Below are 11,773 nucleotides of genomic sequence, written 5' to 3'. Positions count from 1 at the left end.
ATTCCTACATACATTAGAGATTATATAACATATGTAAAAATAGCATATAGGCGTTATGCATACATGTTGCATAATACAGTTTAAAGGGCAGAATCATCAAGGGAGCTCTTAGTCAATTTGATGAAGTCTCCAAACAAGCTGATGAAATTACAACCTTTGACTAGAGACACCTGAAGGGCACATCCCATAGAGAGAAGCATGAAAATAGGCACCTTGCTGAGAGGACCCAGAGAACTCCTTTAATTGCTTCCAAGTGACTAGGGTTGCTTCCAAGATCATTGGTCACTGAAGTCAAGGGTGTAGTCTCTTTACAGAAGAGTCTCCACAGAAGACAAAAAGGTTATTCTCTCTCTCTCTCTCTCTCTCTCTCTCTCTCTCTCTCTCTCTCTCTCTCTCTCTCTCTCTCTCTCTGTTTCTTTTCTCTCTTTCCCCAGTACCTAGCCCAGTGACTTGCAAAGGTCTCTGAGGTCTAATCTAGTTCAGCATCTTATGATATACCATGAAGGAGCCCGTTCTCTATTTAGGCAGCTCAAATGTTTTCATCTTCTATAAGAAACTTCTCCTCTCCTCTCTTGATCCCTTCACTCATTGTAGCTGTTATTGTTTAGTCGTTTTTCAGTCATGTCTGACTCTCCACGAACCCATCCCAAGATACTGGACTGGTTTGCCATTTCCTTCTCCAGCTGATTTTACAAATGAGGAAATTGAGGCAAACAGGGTCAAGCAACTTGCCCAGAGTCACATAGCTAGTGCCTGACAAAGTTACATCTTCCTGACTCCAGGCCAAGCATTCTATCCACTGCACCACACAGCTGCCCCCATAGCTGTCTAATCTCTCTCTTTAATCTAATGTAGTTTAATCTGCTTTACTTTCCTACCACTGAAAGCTCATGGAGAAGAAGAAGAAGAAGAGTTATTCTTTGGGTCTCCAATGCTGACAGGCACAAGGTCTATAGTACAATAAGTATTTGATGTTTATGAAACTGAATCAAATTGAATTGATAAATTACTTCACTTGGGCAATAAGGTGGCACAGTAGATAGCATGTTGGGCCTGGAGTCAGAAAGACTCACTTTCTGAATTCAGATCTGGCCTTAGACACTTACTGTGTTACCCTGGGCTCAACCCTGTTTGCCTCAGTTTCCTCATCTGTCAAATGAGTGAGGAAGTGGCAAACCACTGCAGTACCCCTACCAAGAAAACTCCAAATGTGGTCACAAGGAGTCAGACATGATTGAAATAACTGAACAGCAAATTACTTGGATTACTTAGTTGGTAGATAAGAAGCAGTAAGACAGTCCTAGCAAAGGGGAAGGTCTAACTACTTCAATAACACCCTGGGGAGCAAATCTGAGCAAGGCATACTGGAAATTAAAAAGTCGAGCAGCCTAAGTGATGTTTACATGTAATTATTCCAGCTGTATGCCCTATTCTCTTTCAGAATGATGCCTTCTACTCTATCGTTCTGCCTGATATTGGCTGGGCTATGCAGCCTGGTCCCCAGCCACCTAGCTGAGGAAATCCAAACCAGTAAAGATACTGCAGATGAATATTCTTCCAGCAAGAGAATTTCCCCCTATATGACTGATTTTGGCATAGATTTTTATAGACTGCTGGTTTCTAAGTCCAATAACACCAACATATTCTTCTCTCCTATGAGTATCTACACTGCCTTTACCTTGCTGGCTCTTGGGGCCAAATCAGAGACTCATGATCAGATCCTGAAGGGGTTAGGATTCGACCTCACTAAGATTTCAGAGGAACATATTTTTGAAGGTTTCCAAGAGCTTCTAAATACACTCAACCTACCTGGAAATGAGCTTCAACTGACCACAAGCAATGGCCTGTTTATAGACAAAAATCTGAACCTCGTAGCTAAATTTCTAGAAGACAGCAAAAAACTATATGCTTCAGATACCTTCTCTACAAATTTTGAAGACAATGAGGCTGCCAAGAAACAGATCAATGACTATGTGGAGAAGGAGACCCAAGGAAAAATAGTGGATTTGATTCAAGACCTGGACTCTAATGTGGTCTTTGTCCTGGTGAATTGCATTTTCTTTAAAGGTAAGATCACTTTCTACAGCAGTTTTGGTTCCAATCTGAATAGATGGATAATCAATGCCAATTAAATTAAAGTTATTCTTCTAAACTATGTCACAGTAATAGTTTTCTTAAAGGAAGTGATGATAAAGGAAATAGCCTGGTTTTTTTCCCTCACAACCTTCTCCCAAAATATATTCAGATAACCACAGAACTGGATACTAACTGTTTGATCTTAGTCAAGCCATTTTAATCCTCAAGGTTCCAGTTTTATCTATAAAATGAAATGACTGCATTTAGAAGATCCCTGAACTCTTTTTCGGGTCTAACTTCCCAGGTTTCTAAGGTTTCCTCCAAGTCTAACATTCTATAATCTAAGATCTAATGTTTTATTTGATGTGCCTCATAGCTCTAATATTCACTACGTATTTGTTTTAATGTCCGTAGCACTCACTATGTATGATGTAATGGTGTTAGATAGAAGGCCTGACCGAGATCCCTGAATTAGAATTATGGCACTCATAAGCTCTTTGACTATGGGCAACTCAGCTAACTTCACTGATACTCAGCTTACAGGCCATTTATAAAGGGACTGGAGAGACTGGAAGAGATGGTAGAGAGAAGAGGATCTCTGGGAAGGTGCGGTGAAGTATTTGCACCAGCCAGCTCACAGTGTTATTAGTAACTTTAACTAAATGTGAACTATTAGGATAGTTATAGAGCCCCTCCTAGATCTGGTATCATGAGATTCCCATAGACCTGTGTAGATCAAGCATCTCCTGATATGAGGAGAAACTACAATGTCCATAACACCAGGTGTTAACTACATTAAGTATATCACAGAATTAGCCTTTGATCTTTAAGAATGGTGGCATACCTGTCATCTAAGATCATCCATGCTTCCCAGGTCTTTGAATTTTCTACATCCCTACCAGAGGTCAGGACAGCAATAGAAAGTGGTAACAAAGTAGAAAAACCCATTTTGTTTCCTGAACAATTCTTGGAAGGCTTGCGGGATGACATAAATGGCAACCAATCCCTGAAGAGAATCTGGATAAACTGAGCTTGCATGAGGGCCAAAAGAAAGCTGGATTCCTTGGTCTTAGTGTCTACTCTGCCATTCATAATGTGATATTGTACAAGTTACTTTCCCTCTCTAGAGTTCAGCTTACTAATGTGTAAAATAAAATGGTTGGGCTAGATGATTTCTGAGGGTTTTTCTGCTTCTGATGTTCTACATTTCCTTGGTATGGTCACTGGGCAGGAAAATGCACCACTTGTTAAACTCAGAGTGCATATCTAAAACAGTTACAGTGGATTTGTTTTTAGTATCAGTTCTATACCTGGAGAGTAGTAAGGACTAGATAATCAGGGTTAAGTGACTTGCCCAGGGTCATATAGCCGGAAAGTGCCTGAAGCTAGATTTGAACAAAGGTCCTCTGACTTTATAGCCTAGCACTCCATTCACTATGCTACCTCGTTACCCTTTACAATGTATTTTAAACACATTACCCTACTATTTCCTCTCCAAAGGTCTATGAGGCAGGTAATACAGGTATTATTATCACTCTGTTACAGCTACATCAGCCTGAATATCAGAGAGGTCAAAGGCTTTGCCCCTGATCCTACAATTATTTGGTGACAGAATCAAGACTCAACTGGGACAGCTAGGTTACACAATGGATAGAGCCAGGCCTGGAGTCAGGAAAACCTGGGTTCAAATTCAGCTTTGGATACTTCCTAGCTTTGTGATCCTGGGCAAGTCACTTAATCCCAATTGCCTAGCTTTTGCCCTCTTGTTTTAGAATTGATACTAAGTCAGAAGGTAGGAGTTTAAAAAAAAAAAAAAAAAAAAACCTTTCCCTCCCTGTTCCCAGTGAAAGGTCATGGGAAATACTAAAGTAATTTCAGTCATTTTTCAGTTGTGTCTGACTCCTCATGTCCCCATTTGGGGCTTTCCTGGCTTAGACACAGAGGCGATCTGCCATTTCCTTTTCTAGCTCATTTTATACATGAGGAAACTGATGCAGAGTTAAGTGTTTCATCCAAACTCATAGAGCCAGTGAAGAAGTATCTGAGGCCAGATTATTTAACTCAGTTCTTCCTGACTTCCTGACTCCAAGTCTGGCACTCTATCCACTAGCTGCCCCTCAGTAATAGCTACCTATTACTAAGATAACAGGAGTACCTAATTTTCCTGCCACTGATTTTCCCCCTTTCCAGCCCACACAAATTCACTGCCTTGTACATTTTCCATTAGGCAAATGGGAGAAACCCTTCGAAGCAGAGCTCACTAAGGAACGCCCCTTCCATGTGGATGCCGAAACAACTGTGCCAGTTCAAACAATGAACCGCTTTGGCATGTTCAATGTGGTTTATGATCGGGACCTGTCCTGCTGGGTAGTGGAAATGAAGTATATGGGAAACGCAACTGCCCTTTTCATACTGCCAGACACAGGGAAGCTAGAACAAGTGGAGAATGCCCTGAACAAAACGCTGATTGACAAATGGTCAAGAAGCTTAATTCGCAGGTAACCTTTCTGATTTTGCGCCATCTTCAAATTGTTAAGTCATCAATTGGCCAGTATTAAGATAATGATAAGGATGTGATAATAATAATGATAAAATAATTCTTTGTTCATATTTGAATGGCTCTATGACCTTACAGGATCCAACAGTGCAAATAGCCCATATCAGCTTTACAATCTTGTGCCACTCTTGTCCATGTCCTCCCAAGAGATCCATCTAGTAGAATCATTCCTCTAGGTCTCTTAGAATTATGAAAGGCTACCAATAAAGTCCACGGGCTATGTATGCATCTTTTTACCTTTTTGTTCAACTTGACACCTCTGAAGCCTTTGGCACTATTAACCACCCCTCCTCCTGGATGCTCTCTTTTCCCTTCACTTCTGTAAACTGGTCTTTGATCTCCTTCTACCTATATAACCACTTCTCAGCATCCTTCACTAAGATCATCACCCATGTCCCCTCACCCCGTAACCATGGGGTTTCTCCAAGGCTTTGTCCTGAGGTATCTTCTCATTCTATGATTTCTCTCTGAATCTCATCAGCAAACTTGGGTTCAATTATCTCTATGCATATCACTCCAAAATCTATCTATCCAGCCTTAATCTGTCTTAAACTCCTGTCTCACATAGCCAGCTGCTTGCTGGACATTGTCAAATAGATATGCTATTATTATGGTGTCTTCCTCCCTGAATTCACTCCTCTTTCAAATTCTTCTATTTGTGTTAAGGTTACCATCATCCTTCTTATCACCCTGGTTTGCAACCTGGAATTCATTCTTGACCCTTCCCTCTTCTTCCATATCCACCCAATCAGTTACCAAGTCTTGTTGATTCCTAATTCTGCTATCACATCTCTTTTTTTTACATTCTTTTTTAATTTAGAATATTTTTCCATGGTTACATGATTCATGATTTTTCCCATCCCTCTTCCCTAATCCCCTCCCAAAGCTGACAAGCAGTTCCACTAGGTTATACATGTAGCATTGTTCCAAACCTATTTCCATGGTATTCATATTTGCAATAGCATTATCTAGTAATGCCAGTACCCCAATCATATCCCCATTGAACTACGTATCACATCATCTCTTACATCCATTAGCTTTCCTCTCCACTCTCATAGCCACCACTCTACTCTGAGTTCCCACTGTCTCTCACCTGGGCTATGGCAGTTTCCTCCTAAACAGTTTAATTTCCCCATTTCCAAATTTCTCCAGCCCCCTCTCCAATCTATTCTCCACACAGCTTCCAGATTAACACTCCTAAAACCGAGATCTGACCACATTGCTGTCCAATTCAAGAATCCTCAATGGTGTCCTCTTATTGCCTCTCTAGGATAAAGCATAAATTCTTCTTCCAGATACTTTAAAGACCTTTGGAATCTCATGCCCCTTCATTTTTTAAAAAATAAAATCCCTTGCCTTCCATCTTAGAATCAATTCTGTATATTGGTTTCAAGGTAGAAGAGCAGTAAGGGCTGGGCGATTAGAGTTAAGTGACTTGCCCAGGGACACATTAAACCCAGGACCTCTCATCTCCAGGCCTGGCTTGCAATCAACTGAGCCATCTACTCTTCATCTTTCAAGATTTCCTTTGAACTATTTCCCTTCATGCACTCTACAATTCTGTCAAATTGGCCTACTCCCTATTCCCTGAACTTAACATGCCATCTCCAGCTCTGAGTCTTTGTAAAGGCTGCCAGCCGAAATACCCTCATCCCTCCTCTCTCCATCCCTGCTGCTAAAGAAGCTCAGTGTAGGTGCCTTCTCCTAAATGAATCCTTTGCTTATCCCTGCTCCCTTCCCATATTGCATTACTTCTATTAACTGAGCTGTAGATAGCACAGTAGCTAGATAGATGGGCCTGGAGTCAGGAAGACTCACCTTCCTTCATTCAAATCTGGCCTCAGATCCTTACTAGCTGTGTGAACTTGGGCAAGTCATTTCACCATTTGCCTCAGTTTCCTCATCTATAAAATGAACTGGAGAAGGAAATGGCAAACTACTCCAGTATCTTTACCAAGAAAAACCTGAAATGGGGTCATGAGGAATCAGACACAACTAATAGACAACGGCAACAACCAAGAACCTACTTACTATGTGCTAGGCACTGTGCTAAGAACCAGGTATACAAATACAAGCAAAAAGGAAGACAGCTGTTCTCAAAGAACTTACATTCTAATGGTGGAGAAAACATGAAAACATCAATATGCCAGCGAGATTCAGATAGGATAAGTCAGAAATAATCAATAGAAGAATGTGCTAGAACTAAGGGGAATTAGGAAAAACTTCTTGTAGAAGATGAAAACATTTGAGCTGCCTAAACAGAGAACAGACTCCTTCGAGATCTATCATAAGACACTGAATTAGATTAGATCTCAGAGAACATTGCAAGTCACTGGGTTAGGTACTGGGAAAGAGAGAAAAGAAACAGAGAGACAGAGACAGAATCAAAGACAAAGAAAGAGACAGAGAGACAGAGATATAGAAACAGAGAAAGAGATAGCTAGAGAGAGAGAGAAGGAGGGAAAGAGAGAGAGGAGGGGGAGAGAGAGAGACGGAGACAGAGAAAGACAAGAGACACAGAGAGAGAGAAACAAATAAACGAAGAAAGAAAGCTTCTGCTTTAAAGGAGATTACATTCAATGGAGGTAGTGGGGGCAAATATAATGTGATGTGGGTGATAGGAGGGAGGATGAAGGAGGAGAAAGAAAGGGAATAGGAAGGGAAAGGGAATAGGAATAGGAAAGTAGCCTAACTGGGGAAGCCCCAAGCCTAGAGGGGGAAATTGACCCTAGAGATCAGGAAACAACTTAAGAGTGTAGAATAGTTGGGTTTATTTAGATTAGAAAAAGTTATGTAAGGGAAAGCTCAGGAGTTGATCTCGGATTGGTTCTCTAGAAAAAACCACCTCTCTGGGAGGTGTCTGAGGAAGCTGTGGTAGGGAGTCCTGGGAGTTGTAGTCTTCCAGGACTTAAAACATTTTAGACTGCATAATAACATTCATACGGTCTAAAGCTTCTTCATTTTTCTCATGAAGAAATCGAGGTCCAGAGAGAGAAATTTTCCTGATACTCAAAGTATTTAAGCTGAGATTAAATAACTCAAATTCAGAGGATCTAAGGAGAAGCTTCTATCATAGTCAGAAAGGGTTTATACATTAAGAAATAATACTACTTCTGGGCCATAAGAAGCAATGAATATGAACTTGTTGTGGTAAACCTGGAGAGACTACCTGGGTCGGGAAAGGATACTCTCTCAAGAGTGACAGGCTCCAAAGGTTATCTTAAAAACAGAGAAATTTATTAAATTGAATGCAAGTTGAATGACGGGGAAGCAGGTGTAGGAGACGATACTGCCTCCCTCAGGAGAAGGGGTTCAGGATATACTTTACTGGGGACAGGGACTACATGATTAAAATGGGGGTGGGAGGGGGCAGCTGGGTAGCTCAGTGGAGTGAGAGTCAAGCCTAGAGACAGAAGGTCCTAGGTTCAAATCTAGCCTCAGACACTTCCCAGCTGTGTGACCCTGGGCAAGTCACTTGACCCCCATTGCCCACCCTTATCACTCTTCCACCTATGAGACAATACACCGAAGTTAAGGGTCTAAAAAAAAATGGGGGTGGGAGGGGGGCAGCTGGGTAGCTCAGTGGATTGAGAGTCAGGCGTAGAAACAGGAGGTCCTAGGTTCAAATCTGGCCTCAGACACTTCCCAGCTGTGTGACCCTGGGCAAGTCACTTGACCCCCATTTCCCACCCTTACCACTCTTCCACCCAGGAGCCAATACACAGAAGTTAAGGGTTTAAAAAAATTAAATTAAAAAATAAATAAATAAAATAAAATGGGGGTGGGAGAATGTGTTTAACAATTATGAGGAGCCTTGGTATCTGAGGTAGACATCCAGTGTCCCCAAATAAAAAGGAGGGGGAAATTACACCACTGGAGAAATGAATTGATATCAGAGATGCAAATGGATGCTTATCAAGAGCAAACTGGAAAACGCATATCTGTGTTTATCAAAAACTAGGGGAGAAGGGGGCAGCTGGGTAGCTCAGTGGATTGAGAGCCAGGCCTAGAGACAGGAGGTCCTAGGTTCAAATCCGGCCTCAGACACTTCCCAGCTGTGTGACCCTGGGCAAGTCACTTGACCCCCATTGCCTACCCTTACCAATCTTCCATCTATAAGTCAATACACAGAAGTTAAGGGTTTAAAAAAAATTTTTTTTAAATTAAAAAAAAAAAAAAACTAGGGGAGAAGCCAAAGGGAGAGTCTGACCCAGAAGCTCTTTTCTTATCGTACTACCTACTGTTGCTCAAACTCACCTTCCCAAAGACAACACTGCAGGAATGCAAGAAAAGGAATTCCTTATGTGCTTTCTGGCCTGGGATAACTTTAGGGTTTGGGGTGTCCAGGGGAAACCCATACCCCCCATATAAAACTGATGTAAAGCAAGATAAATAGAACAAGGAAACTATTCACAAGAACTGCAGCAAATAGAAAGATGAATAACAAAATATTTAAACTGAATGGTGTGATGAGAAGATGTGCCCCCTTCTTCTTTGCAGAGGCCAAGGACCTTGCATATGGAGCACTACAAATAATTTTAGTCTTTTTTAAAATGAACTTTTTTAGCGTTCACTCAAGGTTTTTTTTCTTCTCTTTTTTATTCTTTGTTATGGGGGCAACTCCCTGGGAGGAGAAGAGGAAGGAACACATTGAAAACTGTAATATAAAAAACAAAAATGACCAATAAATATTTATTTGCAGGGTAGCTAGGTAACTCAGCAGATAGAGTGCCAAGAGACCTGGAGGTAAGAAGATCTTGGTTCAAATTTGGCCTCAGATTCTTCCTAGCCTTATGACTCTGGGCCAGTCACATAAATTGCCTCACCCTTACCAATCTTCTGCCTTGGAACCAATACTTAGTATCAATTCTAAGACAAAAGATAAGAGTTTTAATAAAAATAAATTAGTAAACTATTTATTTTGAAAGAAATAATGCTGAAATATTTTTATTTAAAATATTCATATTTTAACAGTGATTTTTTTCCCTCCTTTTATCTTCCCTTATTAATAGGGCAATCAATTTATATTTTCCAAAAGTTTCCATCGCAGGAAACTATAATCTGAAGATACTAAGTGAACTGGGAATCACAAATGTATTTGGAAATAATGCGGATCTCTCTGGAATCACAGAGGAAGCAAAACTTAAGATTTCCAAGGTAAGTCTAAGAATACTAAGCATTGATTTTGTTTTAAATTCCCCTATATATTACTAGTGTGGCAACAGCAGGAACAACGCATGTTTGCATTTTGCTCTAAGGTTGAAAAGAATTTCCTTTAGGATAACTCTGGGAGCTAGGCAGGGTAAGGACTACTTTCTCTATTTTACAGATAATGAAACTGAGGTTCAGAGATGTAAGGAGATTTGTTCCAAGTGACACACCTAATAAATAAATGGCAACTTGAGAACTTAAACTGAAATATCCCTTTACAGTGAATGGTGTTGTTTTGATTCTCCTCTATTTGATGCTGGCAAGGGTACTGAGCTTGGAAAGACCACATAGCAAATCACAAATTAATATATTGAACAGACTATGTATAATCATCATAGATGAGTGCATTGAACTTGGAACAAACCTCAAAGCACAGAGGTTTCAAGTGAAGATTCAGATCTAGCTAGTTTGGAGAGCAAATAGATTCACTGAAAACTGAATTTGGTTAAATGGAAATGTGGGCAGTTAGATGGTTCAGTGGAGAAAGCTCAGAGCTCAGAGTCATGAAGTCCTGAGATCAAATCTAACCTAGCTGTGCGACCCTGGTCAAGTCACTTAACCTCTGTTTGCCTCAGTTTCCCCATCTGTAAAATGGGGATCATAATGGTACCTACTTCCCATGATTATTGTGAAGATCAAATGAAATAATAATTATAAAGTACTTGGACTGCAAGGGCTGTGTCGAAACTAGCAATTATTAGAATGCTTGCGTATTGGGAGACATTTTCACTATGACCTTTATATTTTAGTGAATTTTGTTTTAAATTTTTATTTAATTAATTAATTTAGAATATTTTTCCATGGTTATATGATTCATGTTCTTTCTCTCCCCTCCTCCCACCCCCCTCCCATAGCTAGTGAATTTTTTAAGTTTTTAACTTTTTTTTAAATCATGGCTCCGTTTGATCCTCTAGTAAGGCTTATTGTACCACTTCTCAGAATGAGGTTATTATAAAATACATCAGATCACAATGGAAACTAATTATATCAAAATTTACTTATCAAAGGCAGTTAGGTGGTACAGTGGACAGAGTCCTGGGCCTAAAGTCAGGAGGACTCATCTTTCTGAGTTCAAATCTGGATGCAGACACTTACTAGCTGTTTGATCCTGGACAAGTCACTTAACCCTGTTTGCCTTAATCACCTGTTAAATGAGCTGGAGAAAGAACTGACAAGCCATTCTAGAATCCTTGCCAAGAAAAGCCCAAATGGGGTCATGAAGAGTCAGACACGACTGAAAAGACTCAGCAACAAAAAGTTTCTACTGCAAGCCCCATTCCTCCCCAACAGAGGCAAAAGCAAAAAAAGATTTTGCCATGGTCCCTGCGCTCAAAGAACATATAATTTAGTTAAAGAATCAAAACATAAACGCATTGGGGGAAATGAGCTAACAATTTCTGATGGTGTGAATCAAGAAGGCTCTTCCTTTCCTTTCTAGGCTGTGCACAAAGCTGTGGTGAACATTGATGAGAAAGGAACGGAGGCTTCAGCGGCCACTCAATTAGAAGCAATACCTATGTCCATCCCCCCTACCGTGGACTTCAACCAGCCCTTTATTATGGCAATTTTTGAAACAAAAACAAAGAGCATGCTTTTCATGGGAAAAGTTATGAATCCTAGTGGAAATTAGCATCTGCAGTCTCAGCCCCTCAAGATCTCAGTGTTCTCTCCTCTCCTGCAGAATAAAGAAGCAGCATCCATCTCATGCCTGCATGCTCAGTGTGGATTCTCAGTTTCCTCCAAATTGACTCATTCTAATGATTCATAGGGAAGTCTACAAATCATTAAGAGAAGTGGAAAGGGAAGCCATGTATGACAGCTAAAATCTTATACATTGGATATAAAAGCTACAAAGGAATTGAGACCTTAGAAATTTGGAGCTAAAAGGGTCTAAGTATATGGAATGATGATGCTTAGAACACAGACTTT

The 11,773-nt window shown here is 40.4% G+C and overlaps 1 protein-coding gene across 1 annotated transcript; it reads left to right on the top strand.

Annotated features, from left to right (window-relative positions):
* The first annotated feature begins 1,441 nt into the window (after positions 1-1,441).
* On the top strand, positions 1,442-11,549 carry LOC123237580 (alpha-1-antiproteinase-like). The gene is made up of 4 exons (XM_044664573.1): positions 1,442-2,067; positions 4,304-4,574; positions 9,646-9,790; positions 11,283-11,549. The coding sequence occupies exons 1-4, from the start codon at positions 1,443-1,445 to the stop codon at positions 11,472-11,474; spliced, it is 1,233 nt and encodes a 410-aa protein (XP_044520508.1). The 5' UTR covers position 1,442; the 3' UTR covers positions 11,475-11,549.
* The last annotated feature ends 224 nt before the right edge of the window (positions 11,550-11,773 follow it).

This window comes from Gracilinanus agilis, chromosome 2 (assembly GCF_016433145.1).
Source record: "Gracilinanus agilis isolate LMUSP501 chromosome 2, AgileGrace, whole genome shotgun sequence".
NCBI lineage: Eukaryota > Metazoa > Chordata > Mammalia > Didelphimorphia > Didelphidae > Gracilinanus > Gracilinanus agilis.
The sequence above is the reverse complement of the archived record's forward strand: the minus strand, read 5'-3'. Positions and strand labels throughout refer to the sequence as shown.

What these genes read in the sequence shown, in the direction of transcription:
- LOC123237580 (XM_044664573.1), top strand. Translation starts at nt 1,443, where the DNA reads ATGATGCCTTCTACTCTATCGTTCTGCCTGATATTGGCTGGGCTATGC. An exon ending in TCAAGAAGCTTAATTCGCAG is followed by an intron (nt 4,575 to 9,645) that starts GTAACCTTTCTG and finishes CCTTATTAATAG; the next exon opens with GGCAATCAATTTATATTTTC. An exon ending in CAAAACTTAAGATTTCCAAG is followed by an intron (nt 9,791 to 11,282) that starts GTAAGTCTAAGA and finishes TTTCCTTTCTAG; the next exon opens with GCTGTGCACAAAGCTGTGGT.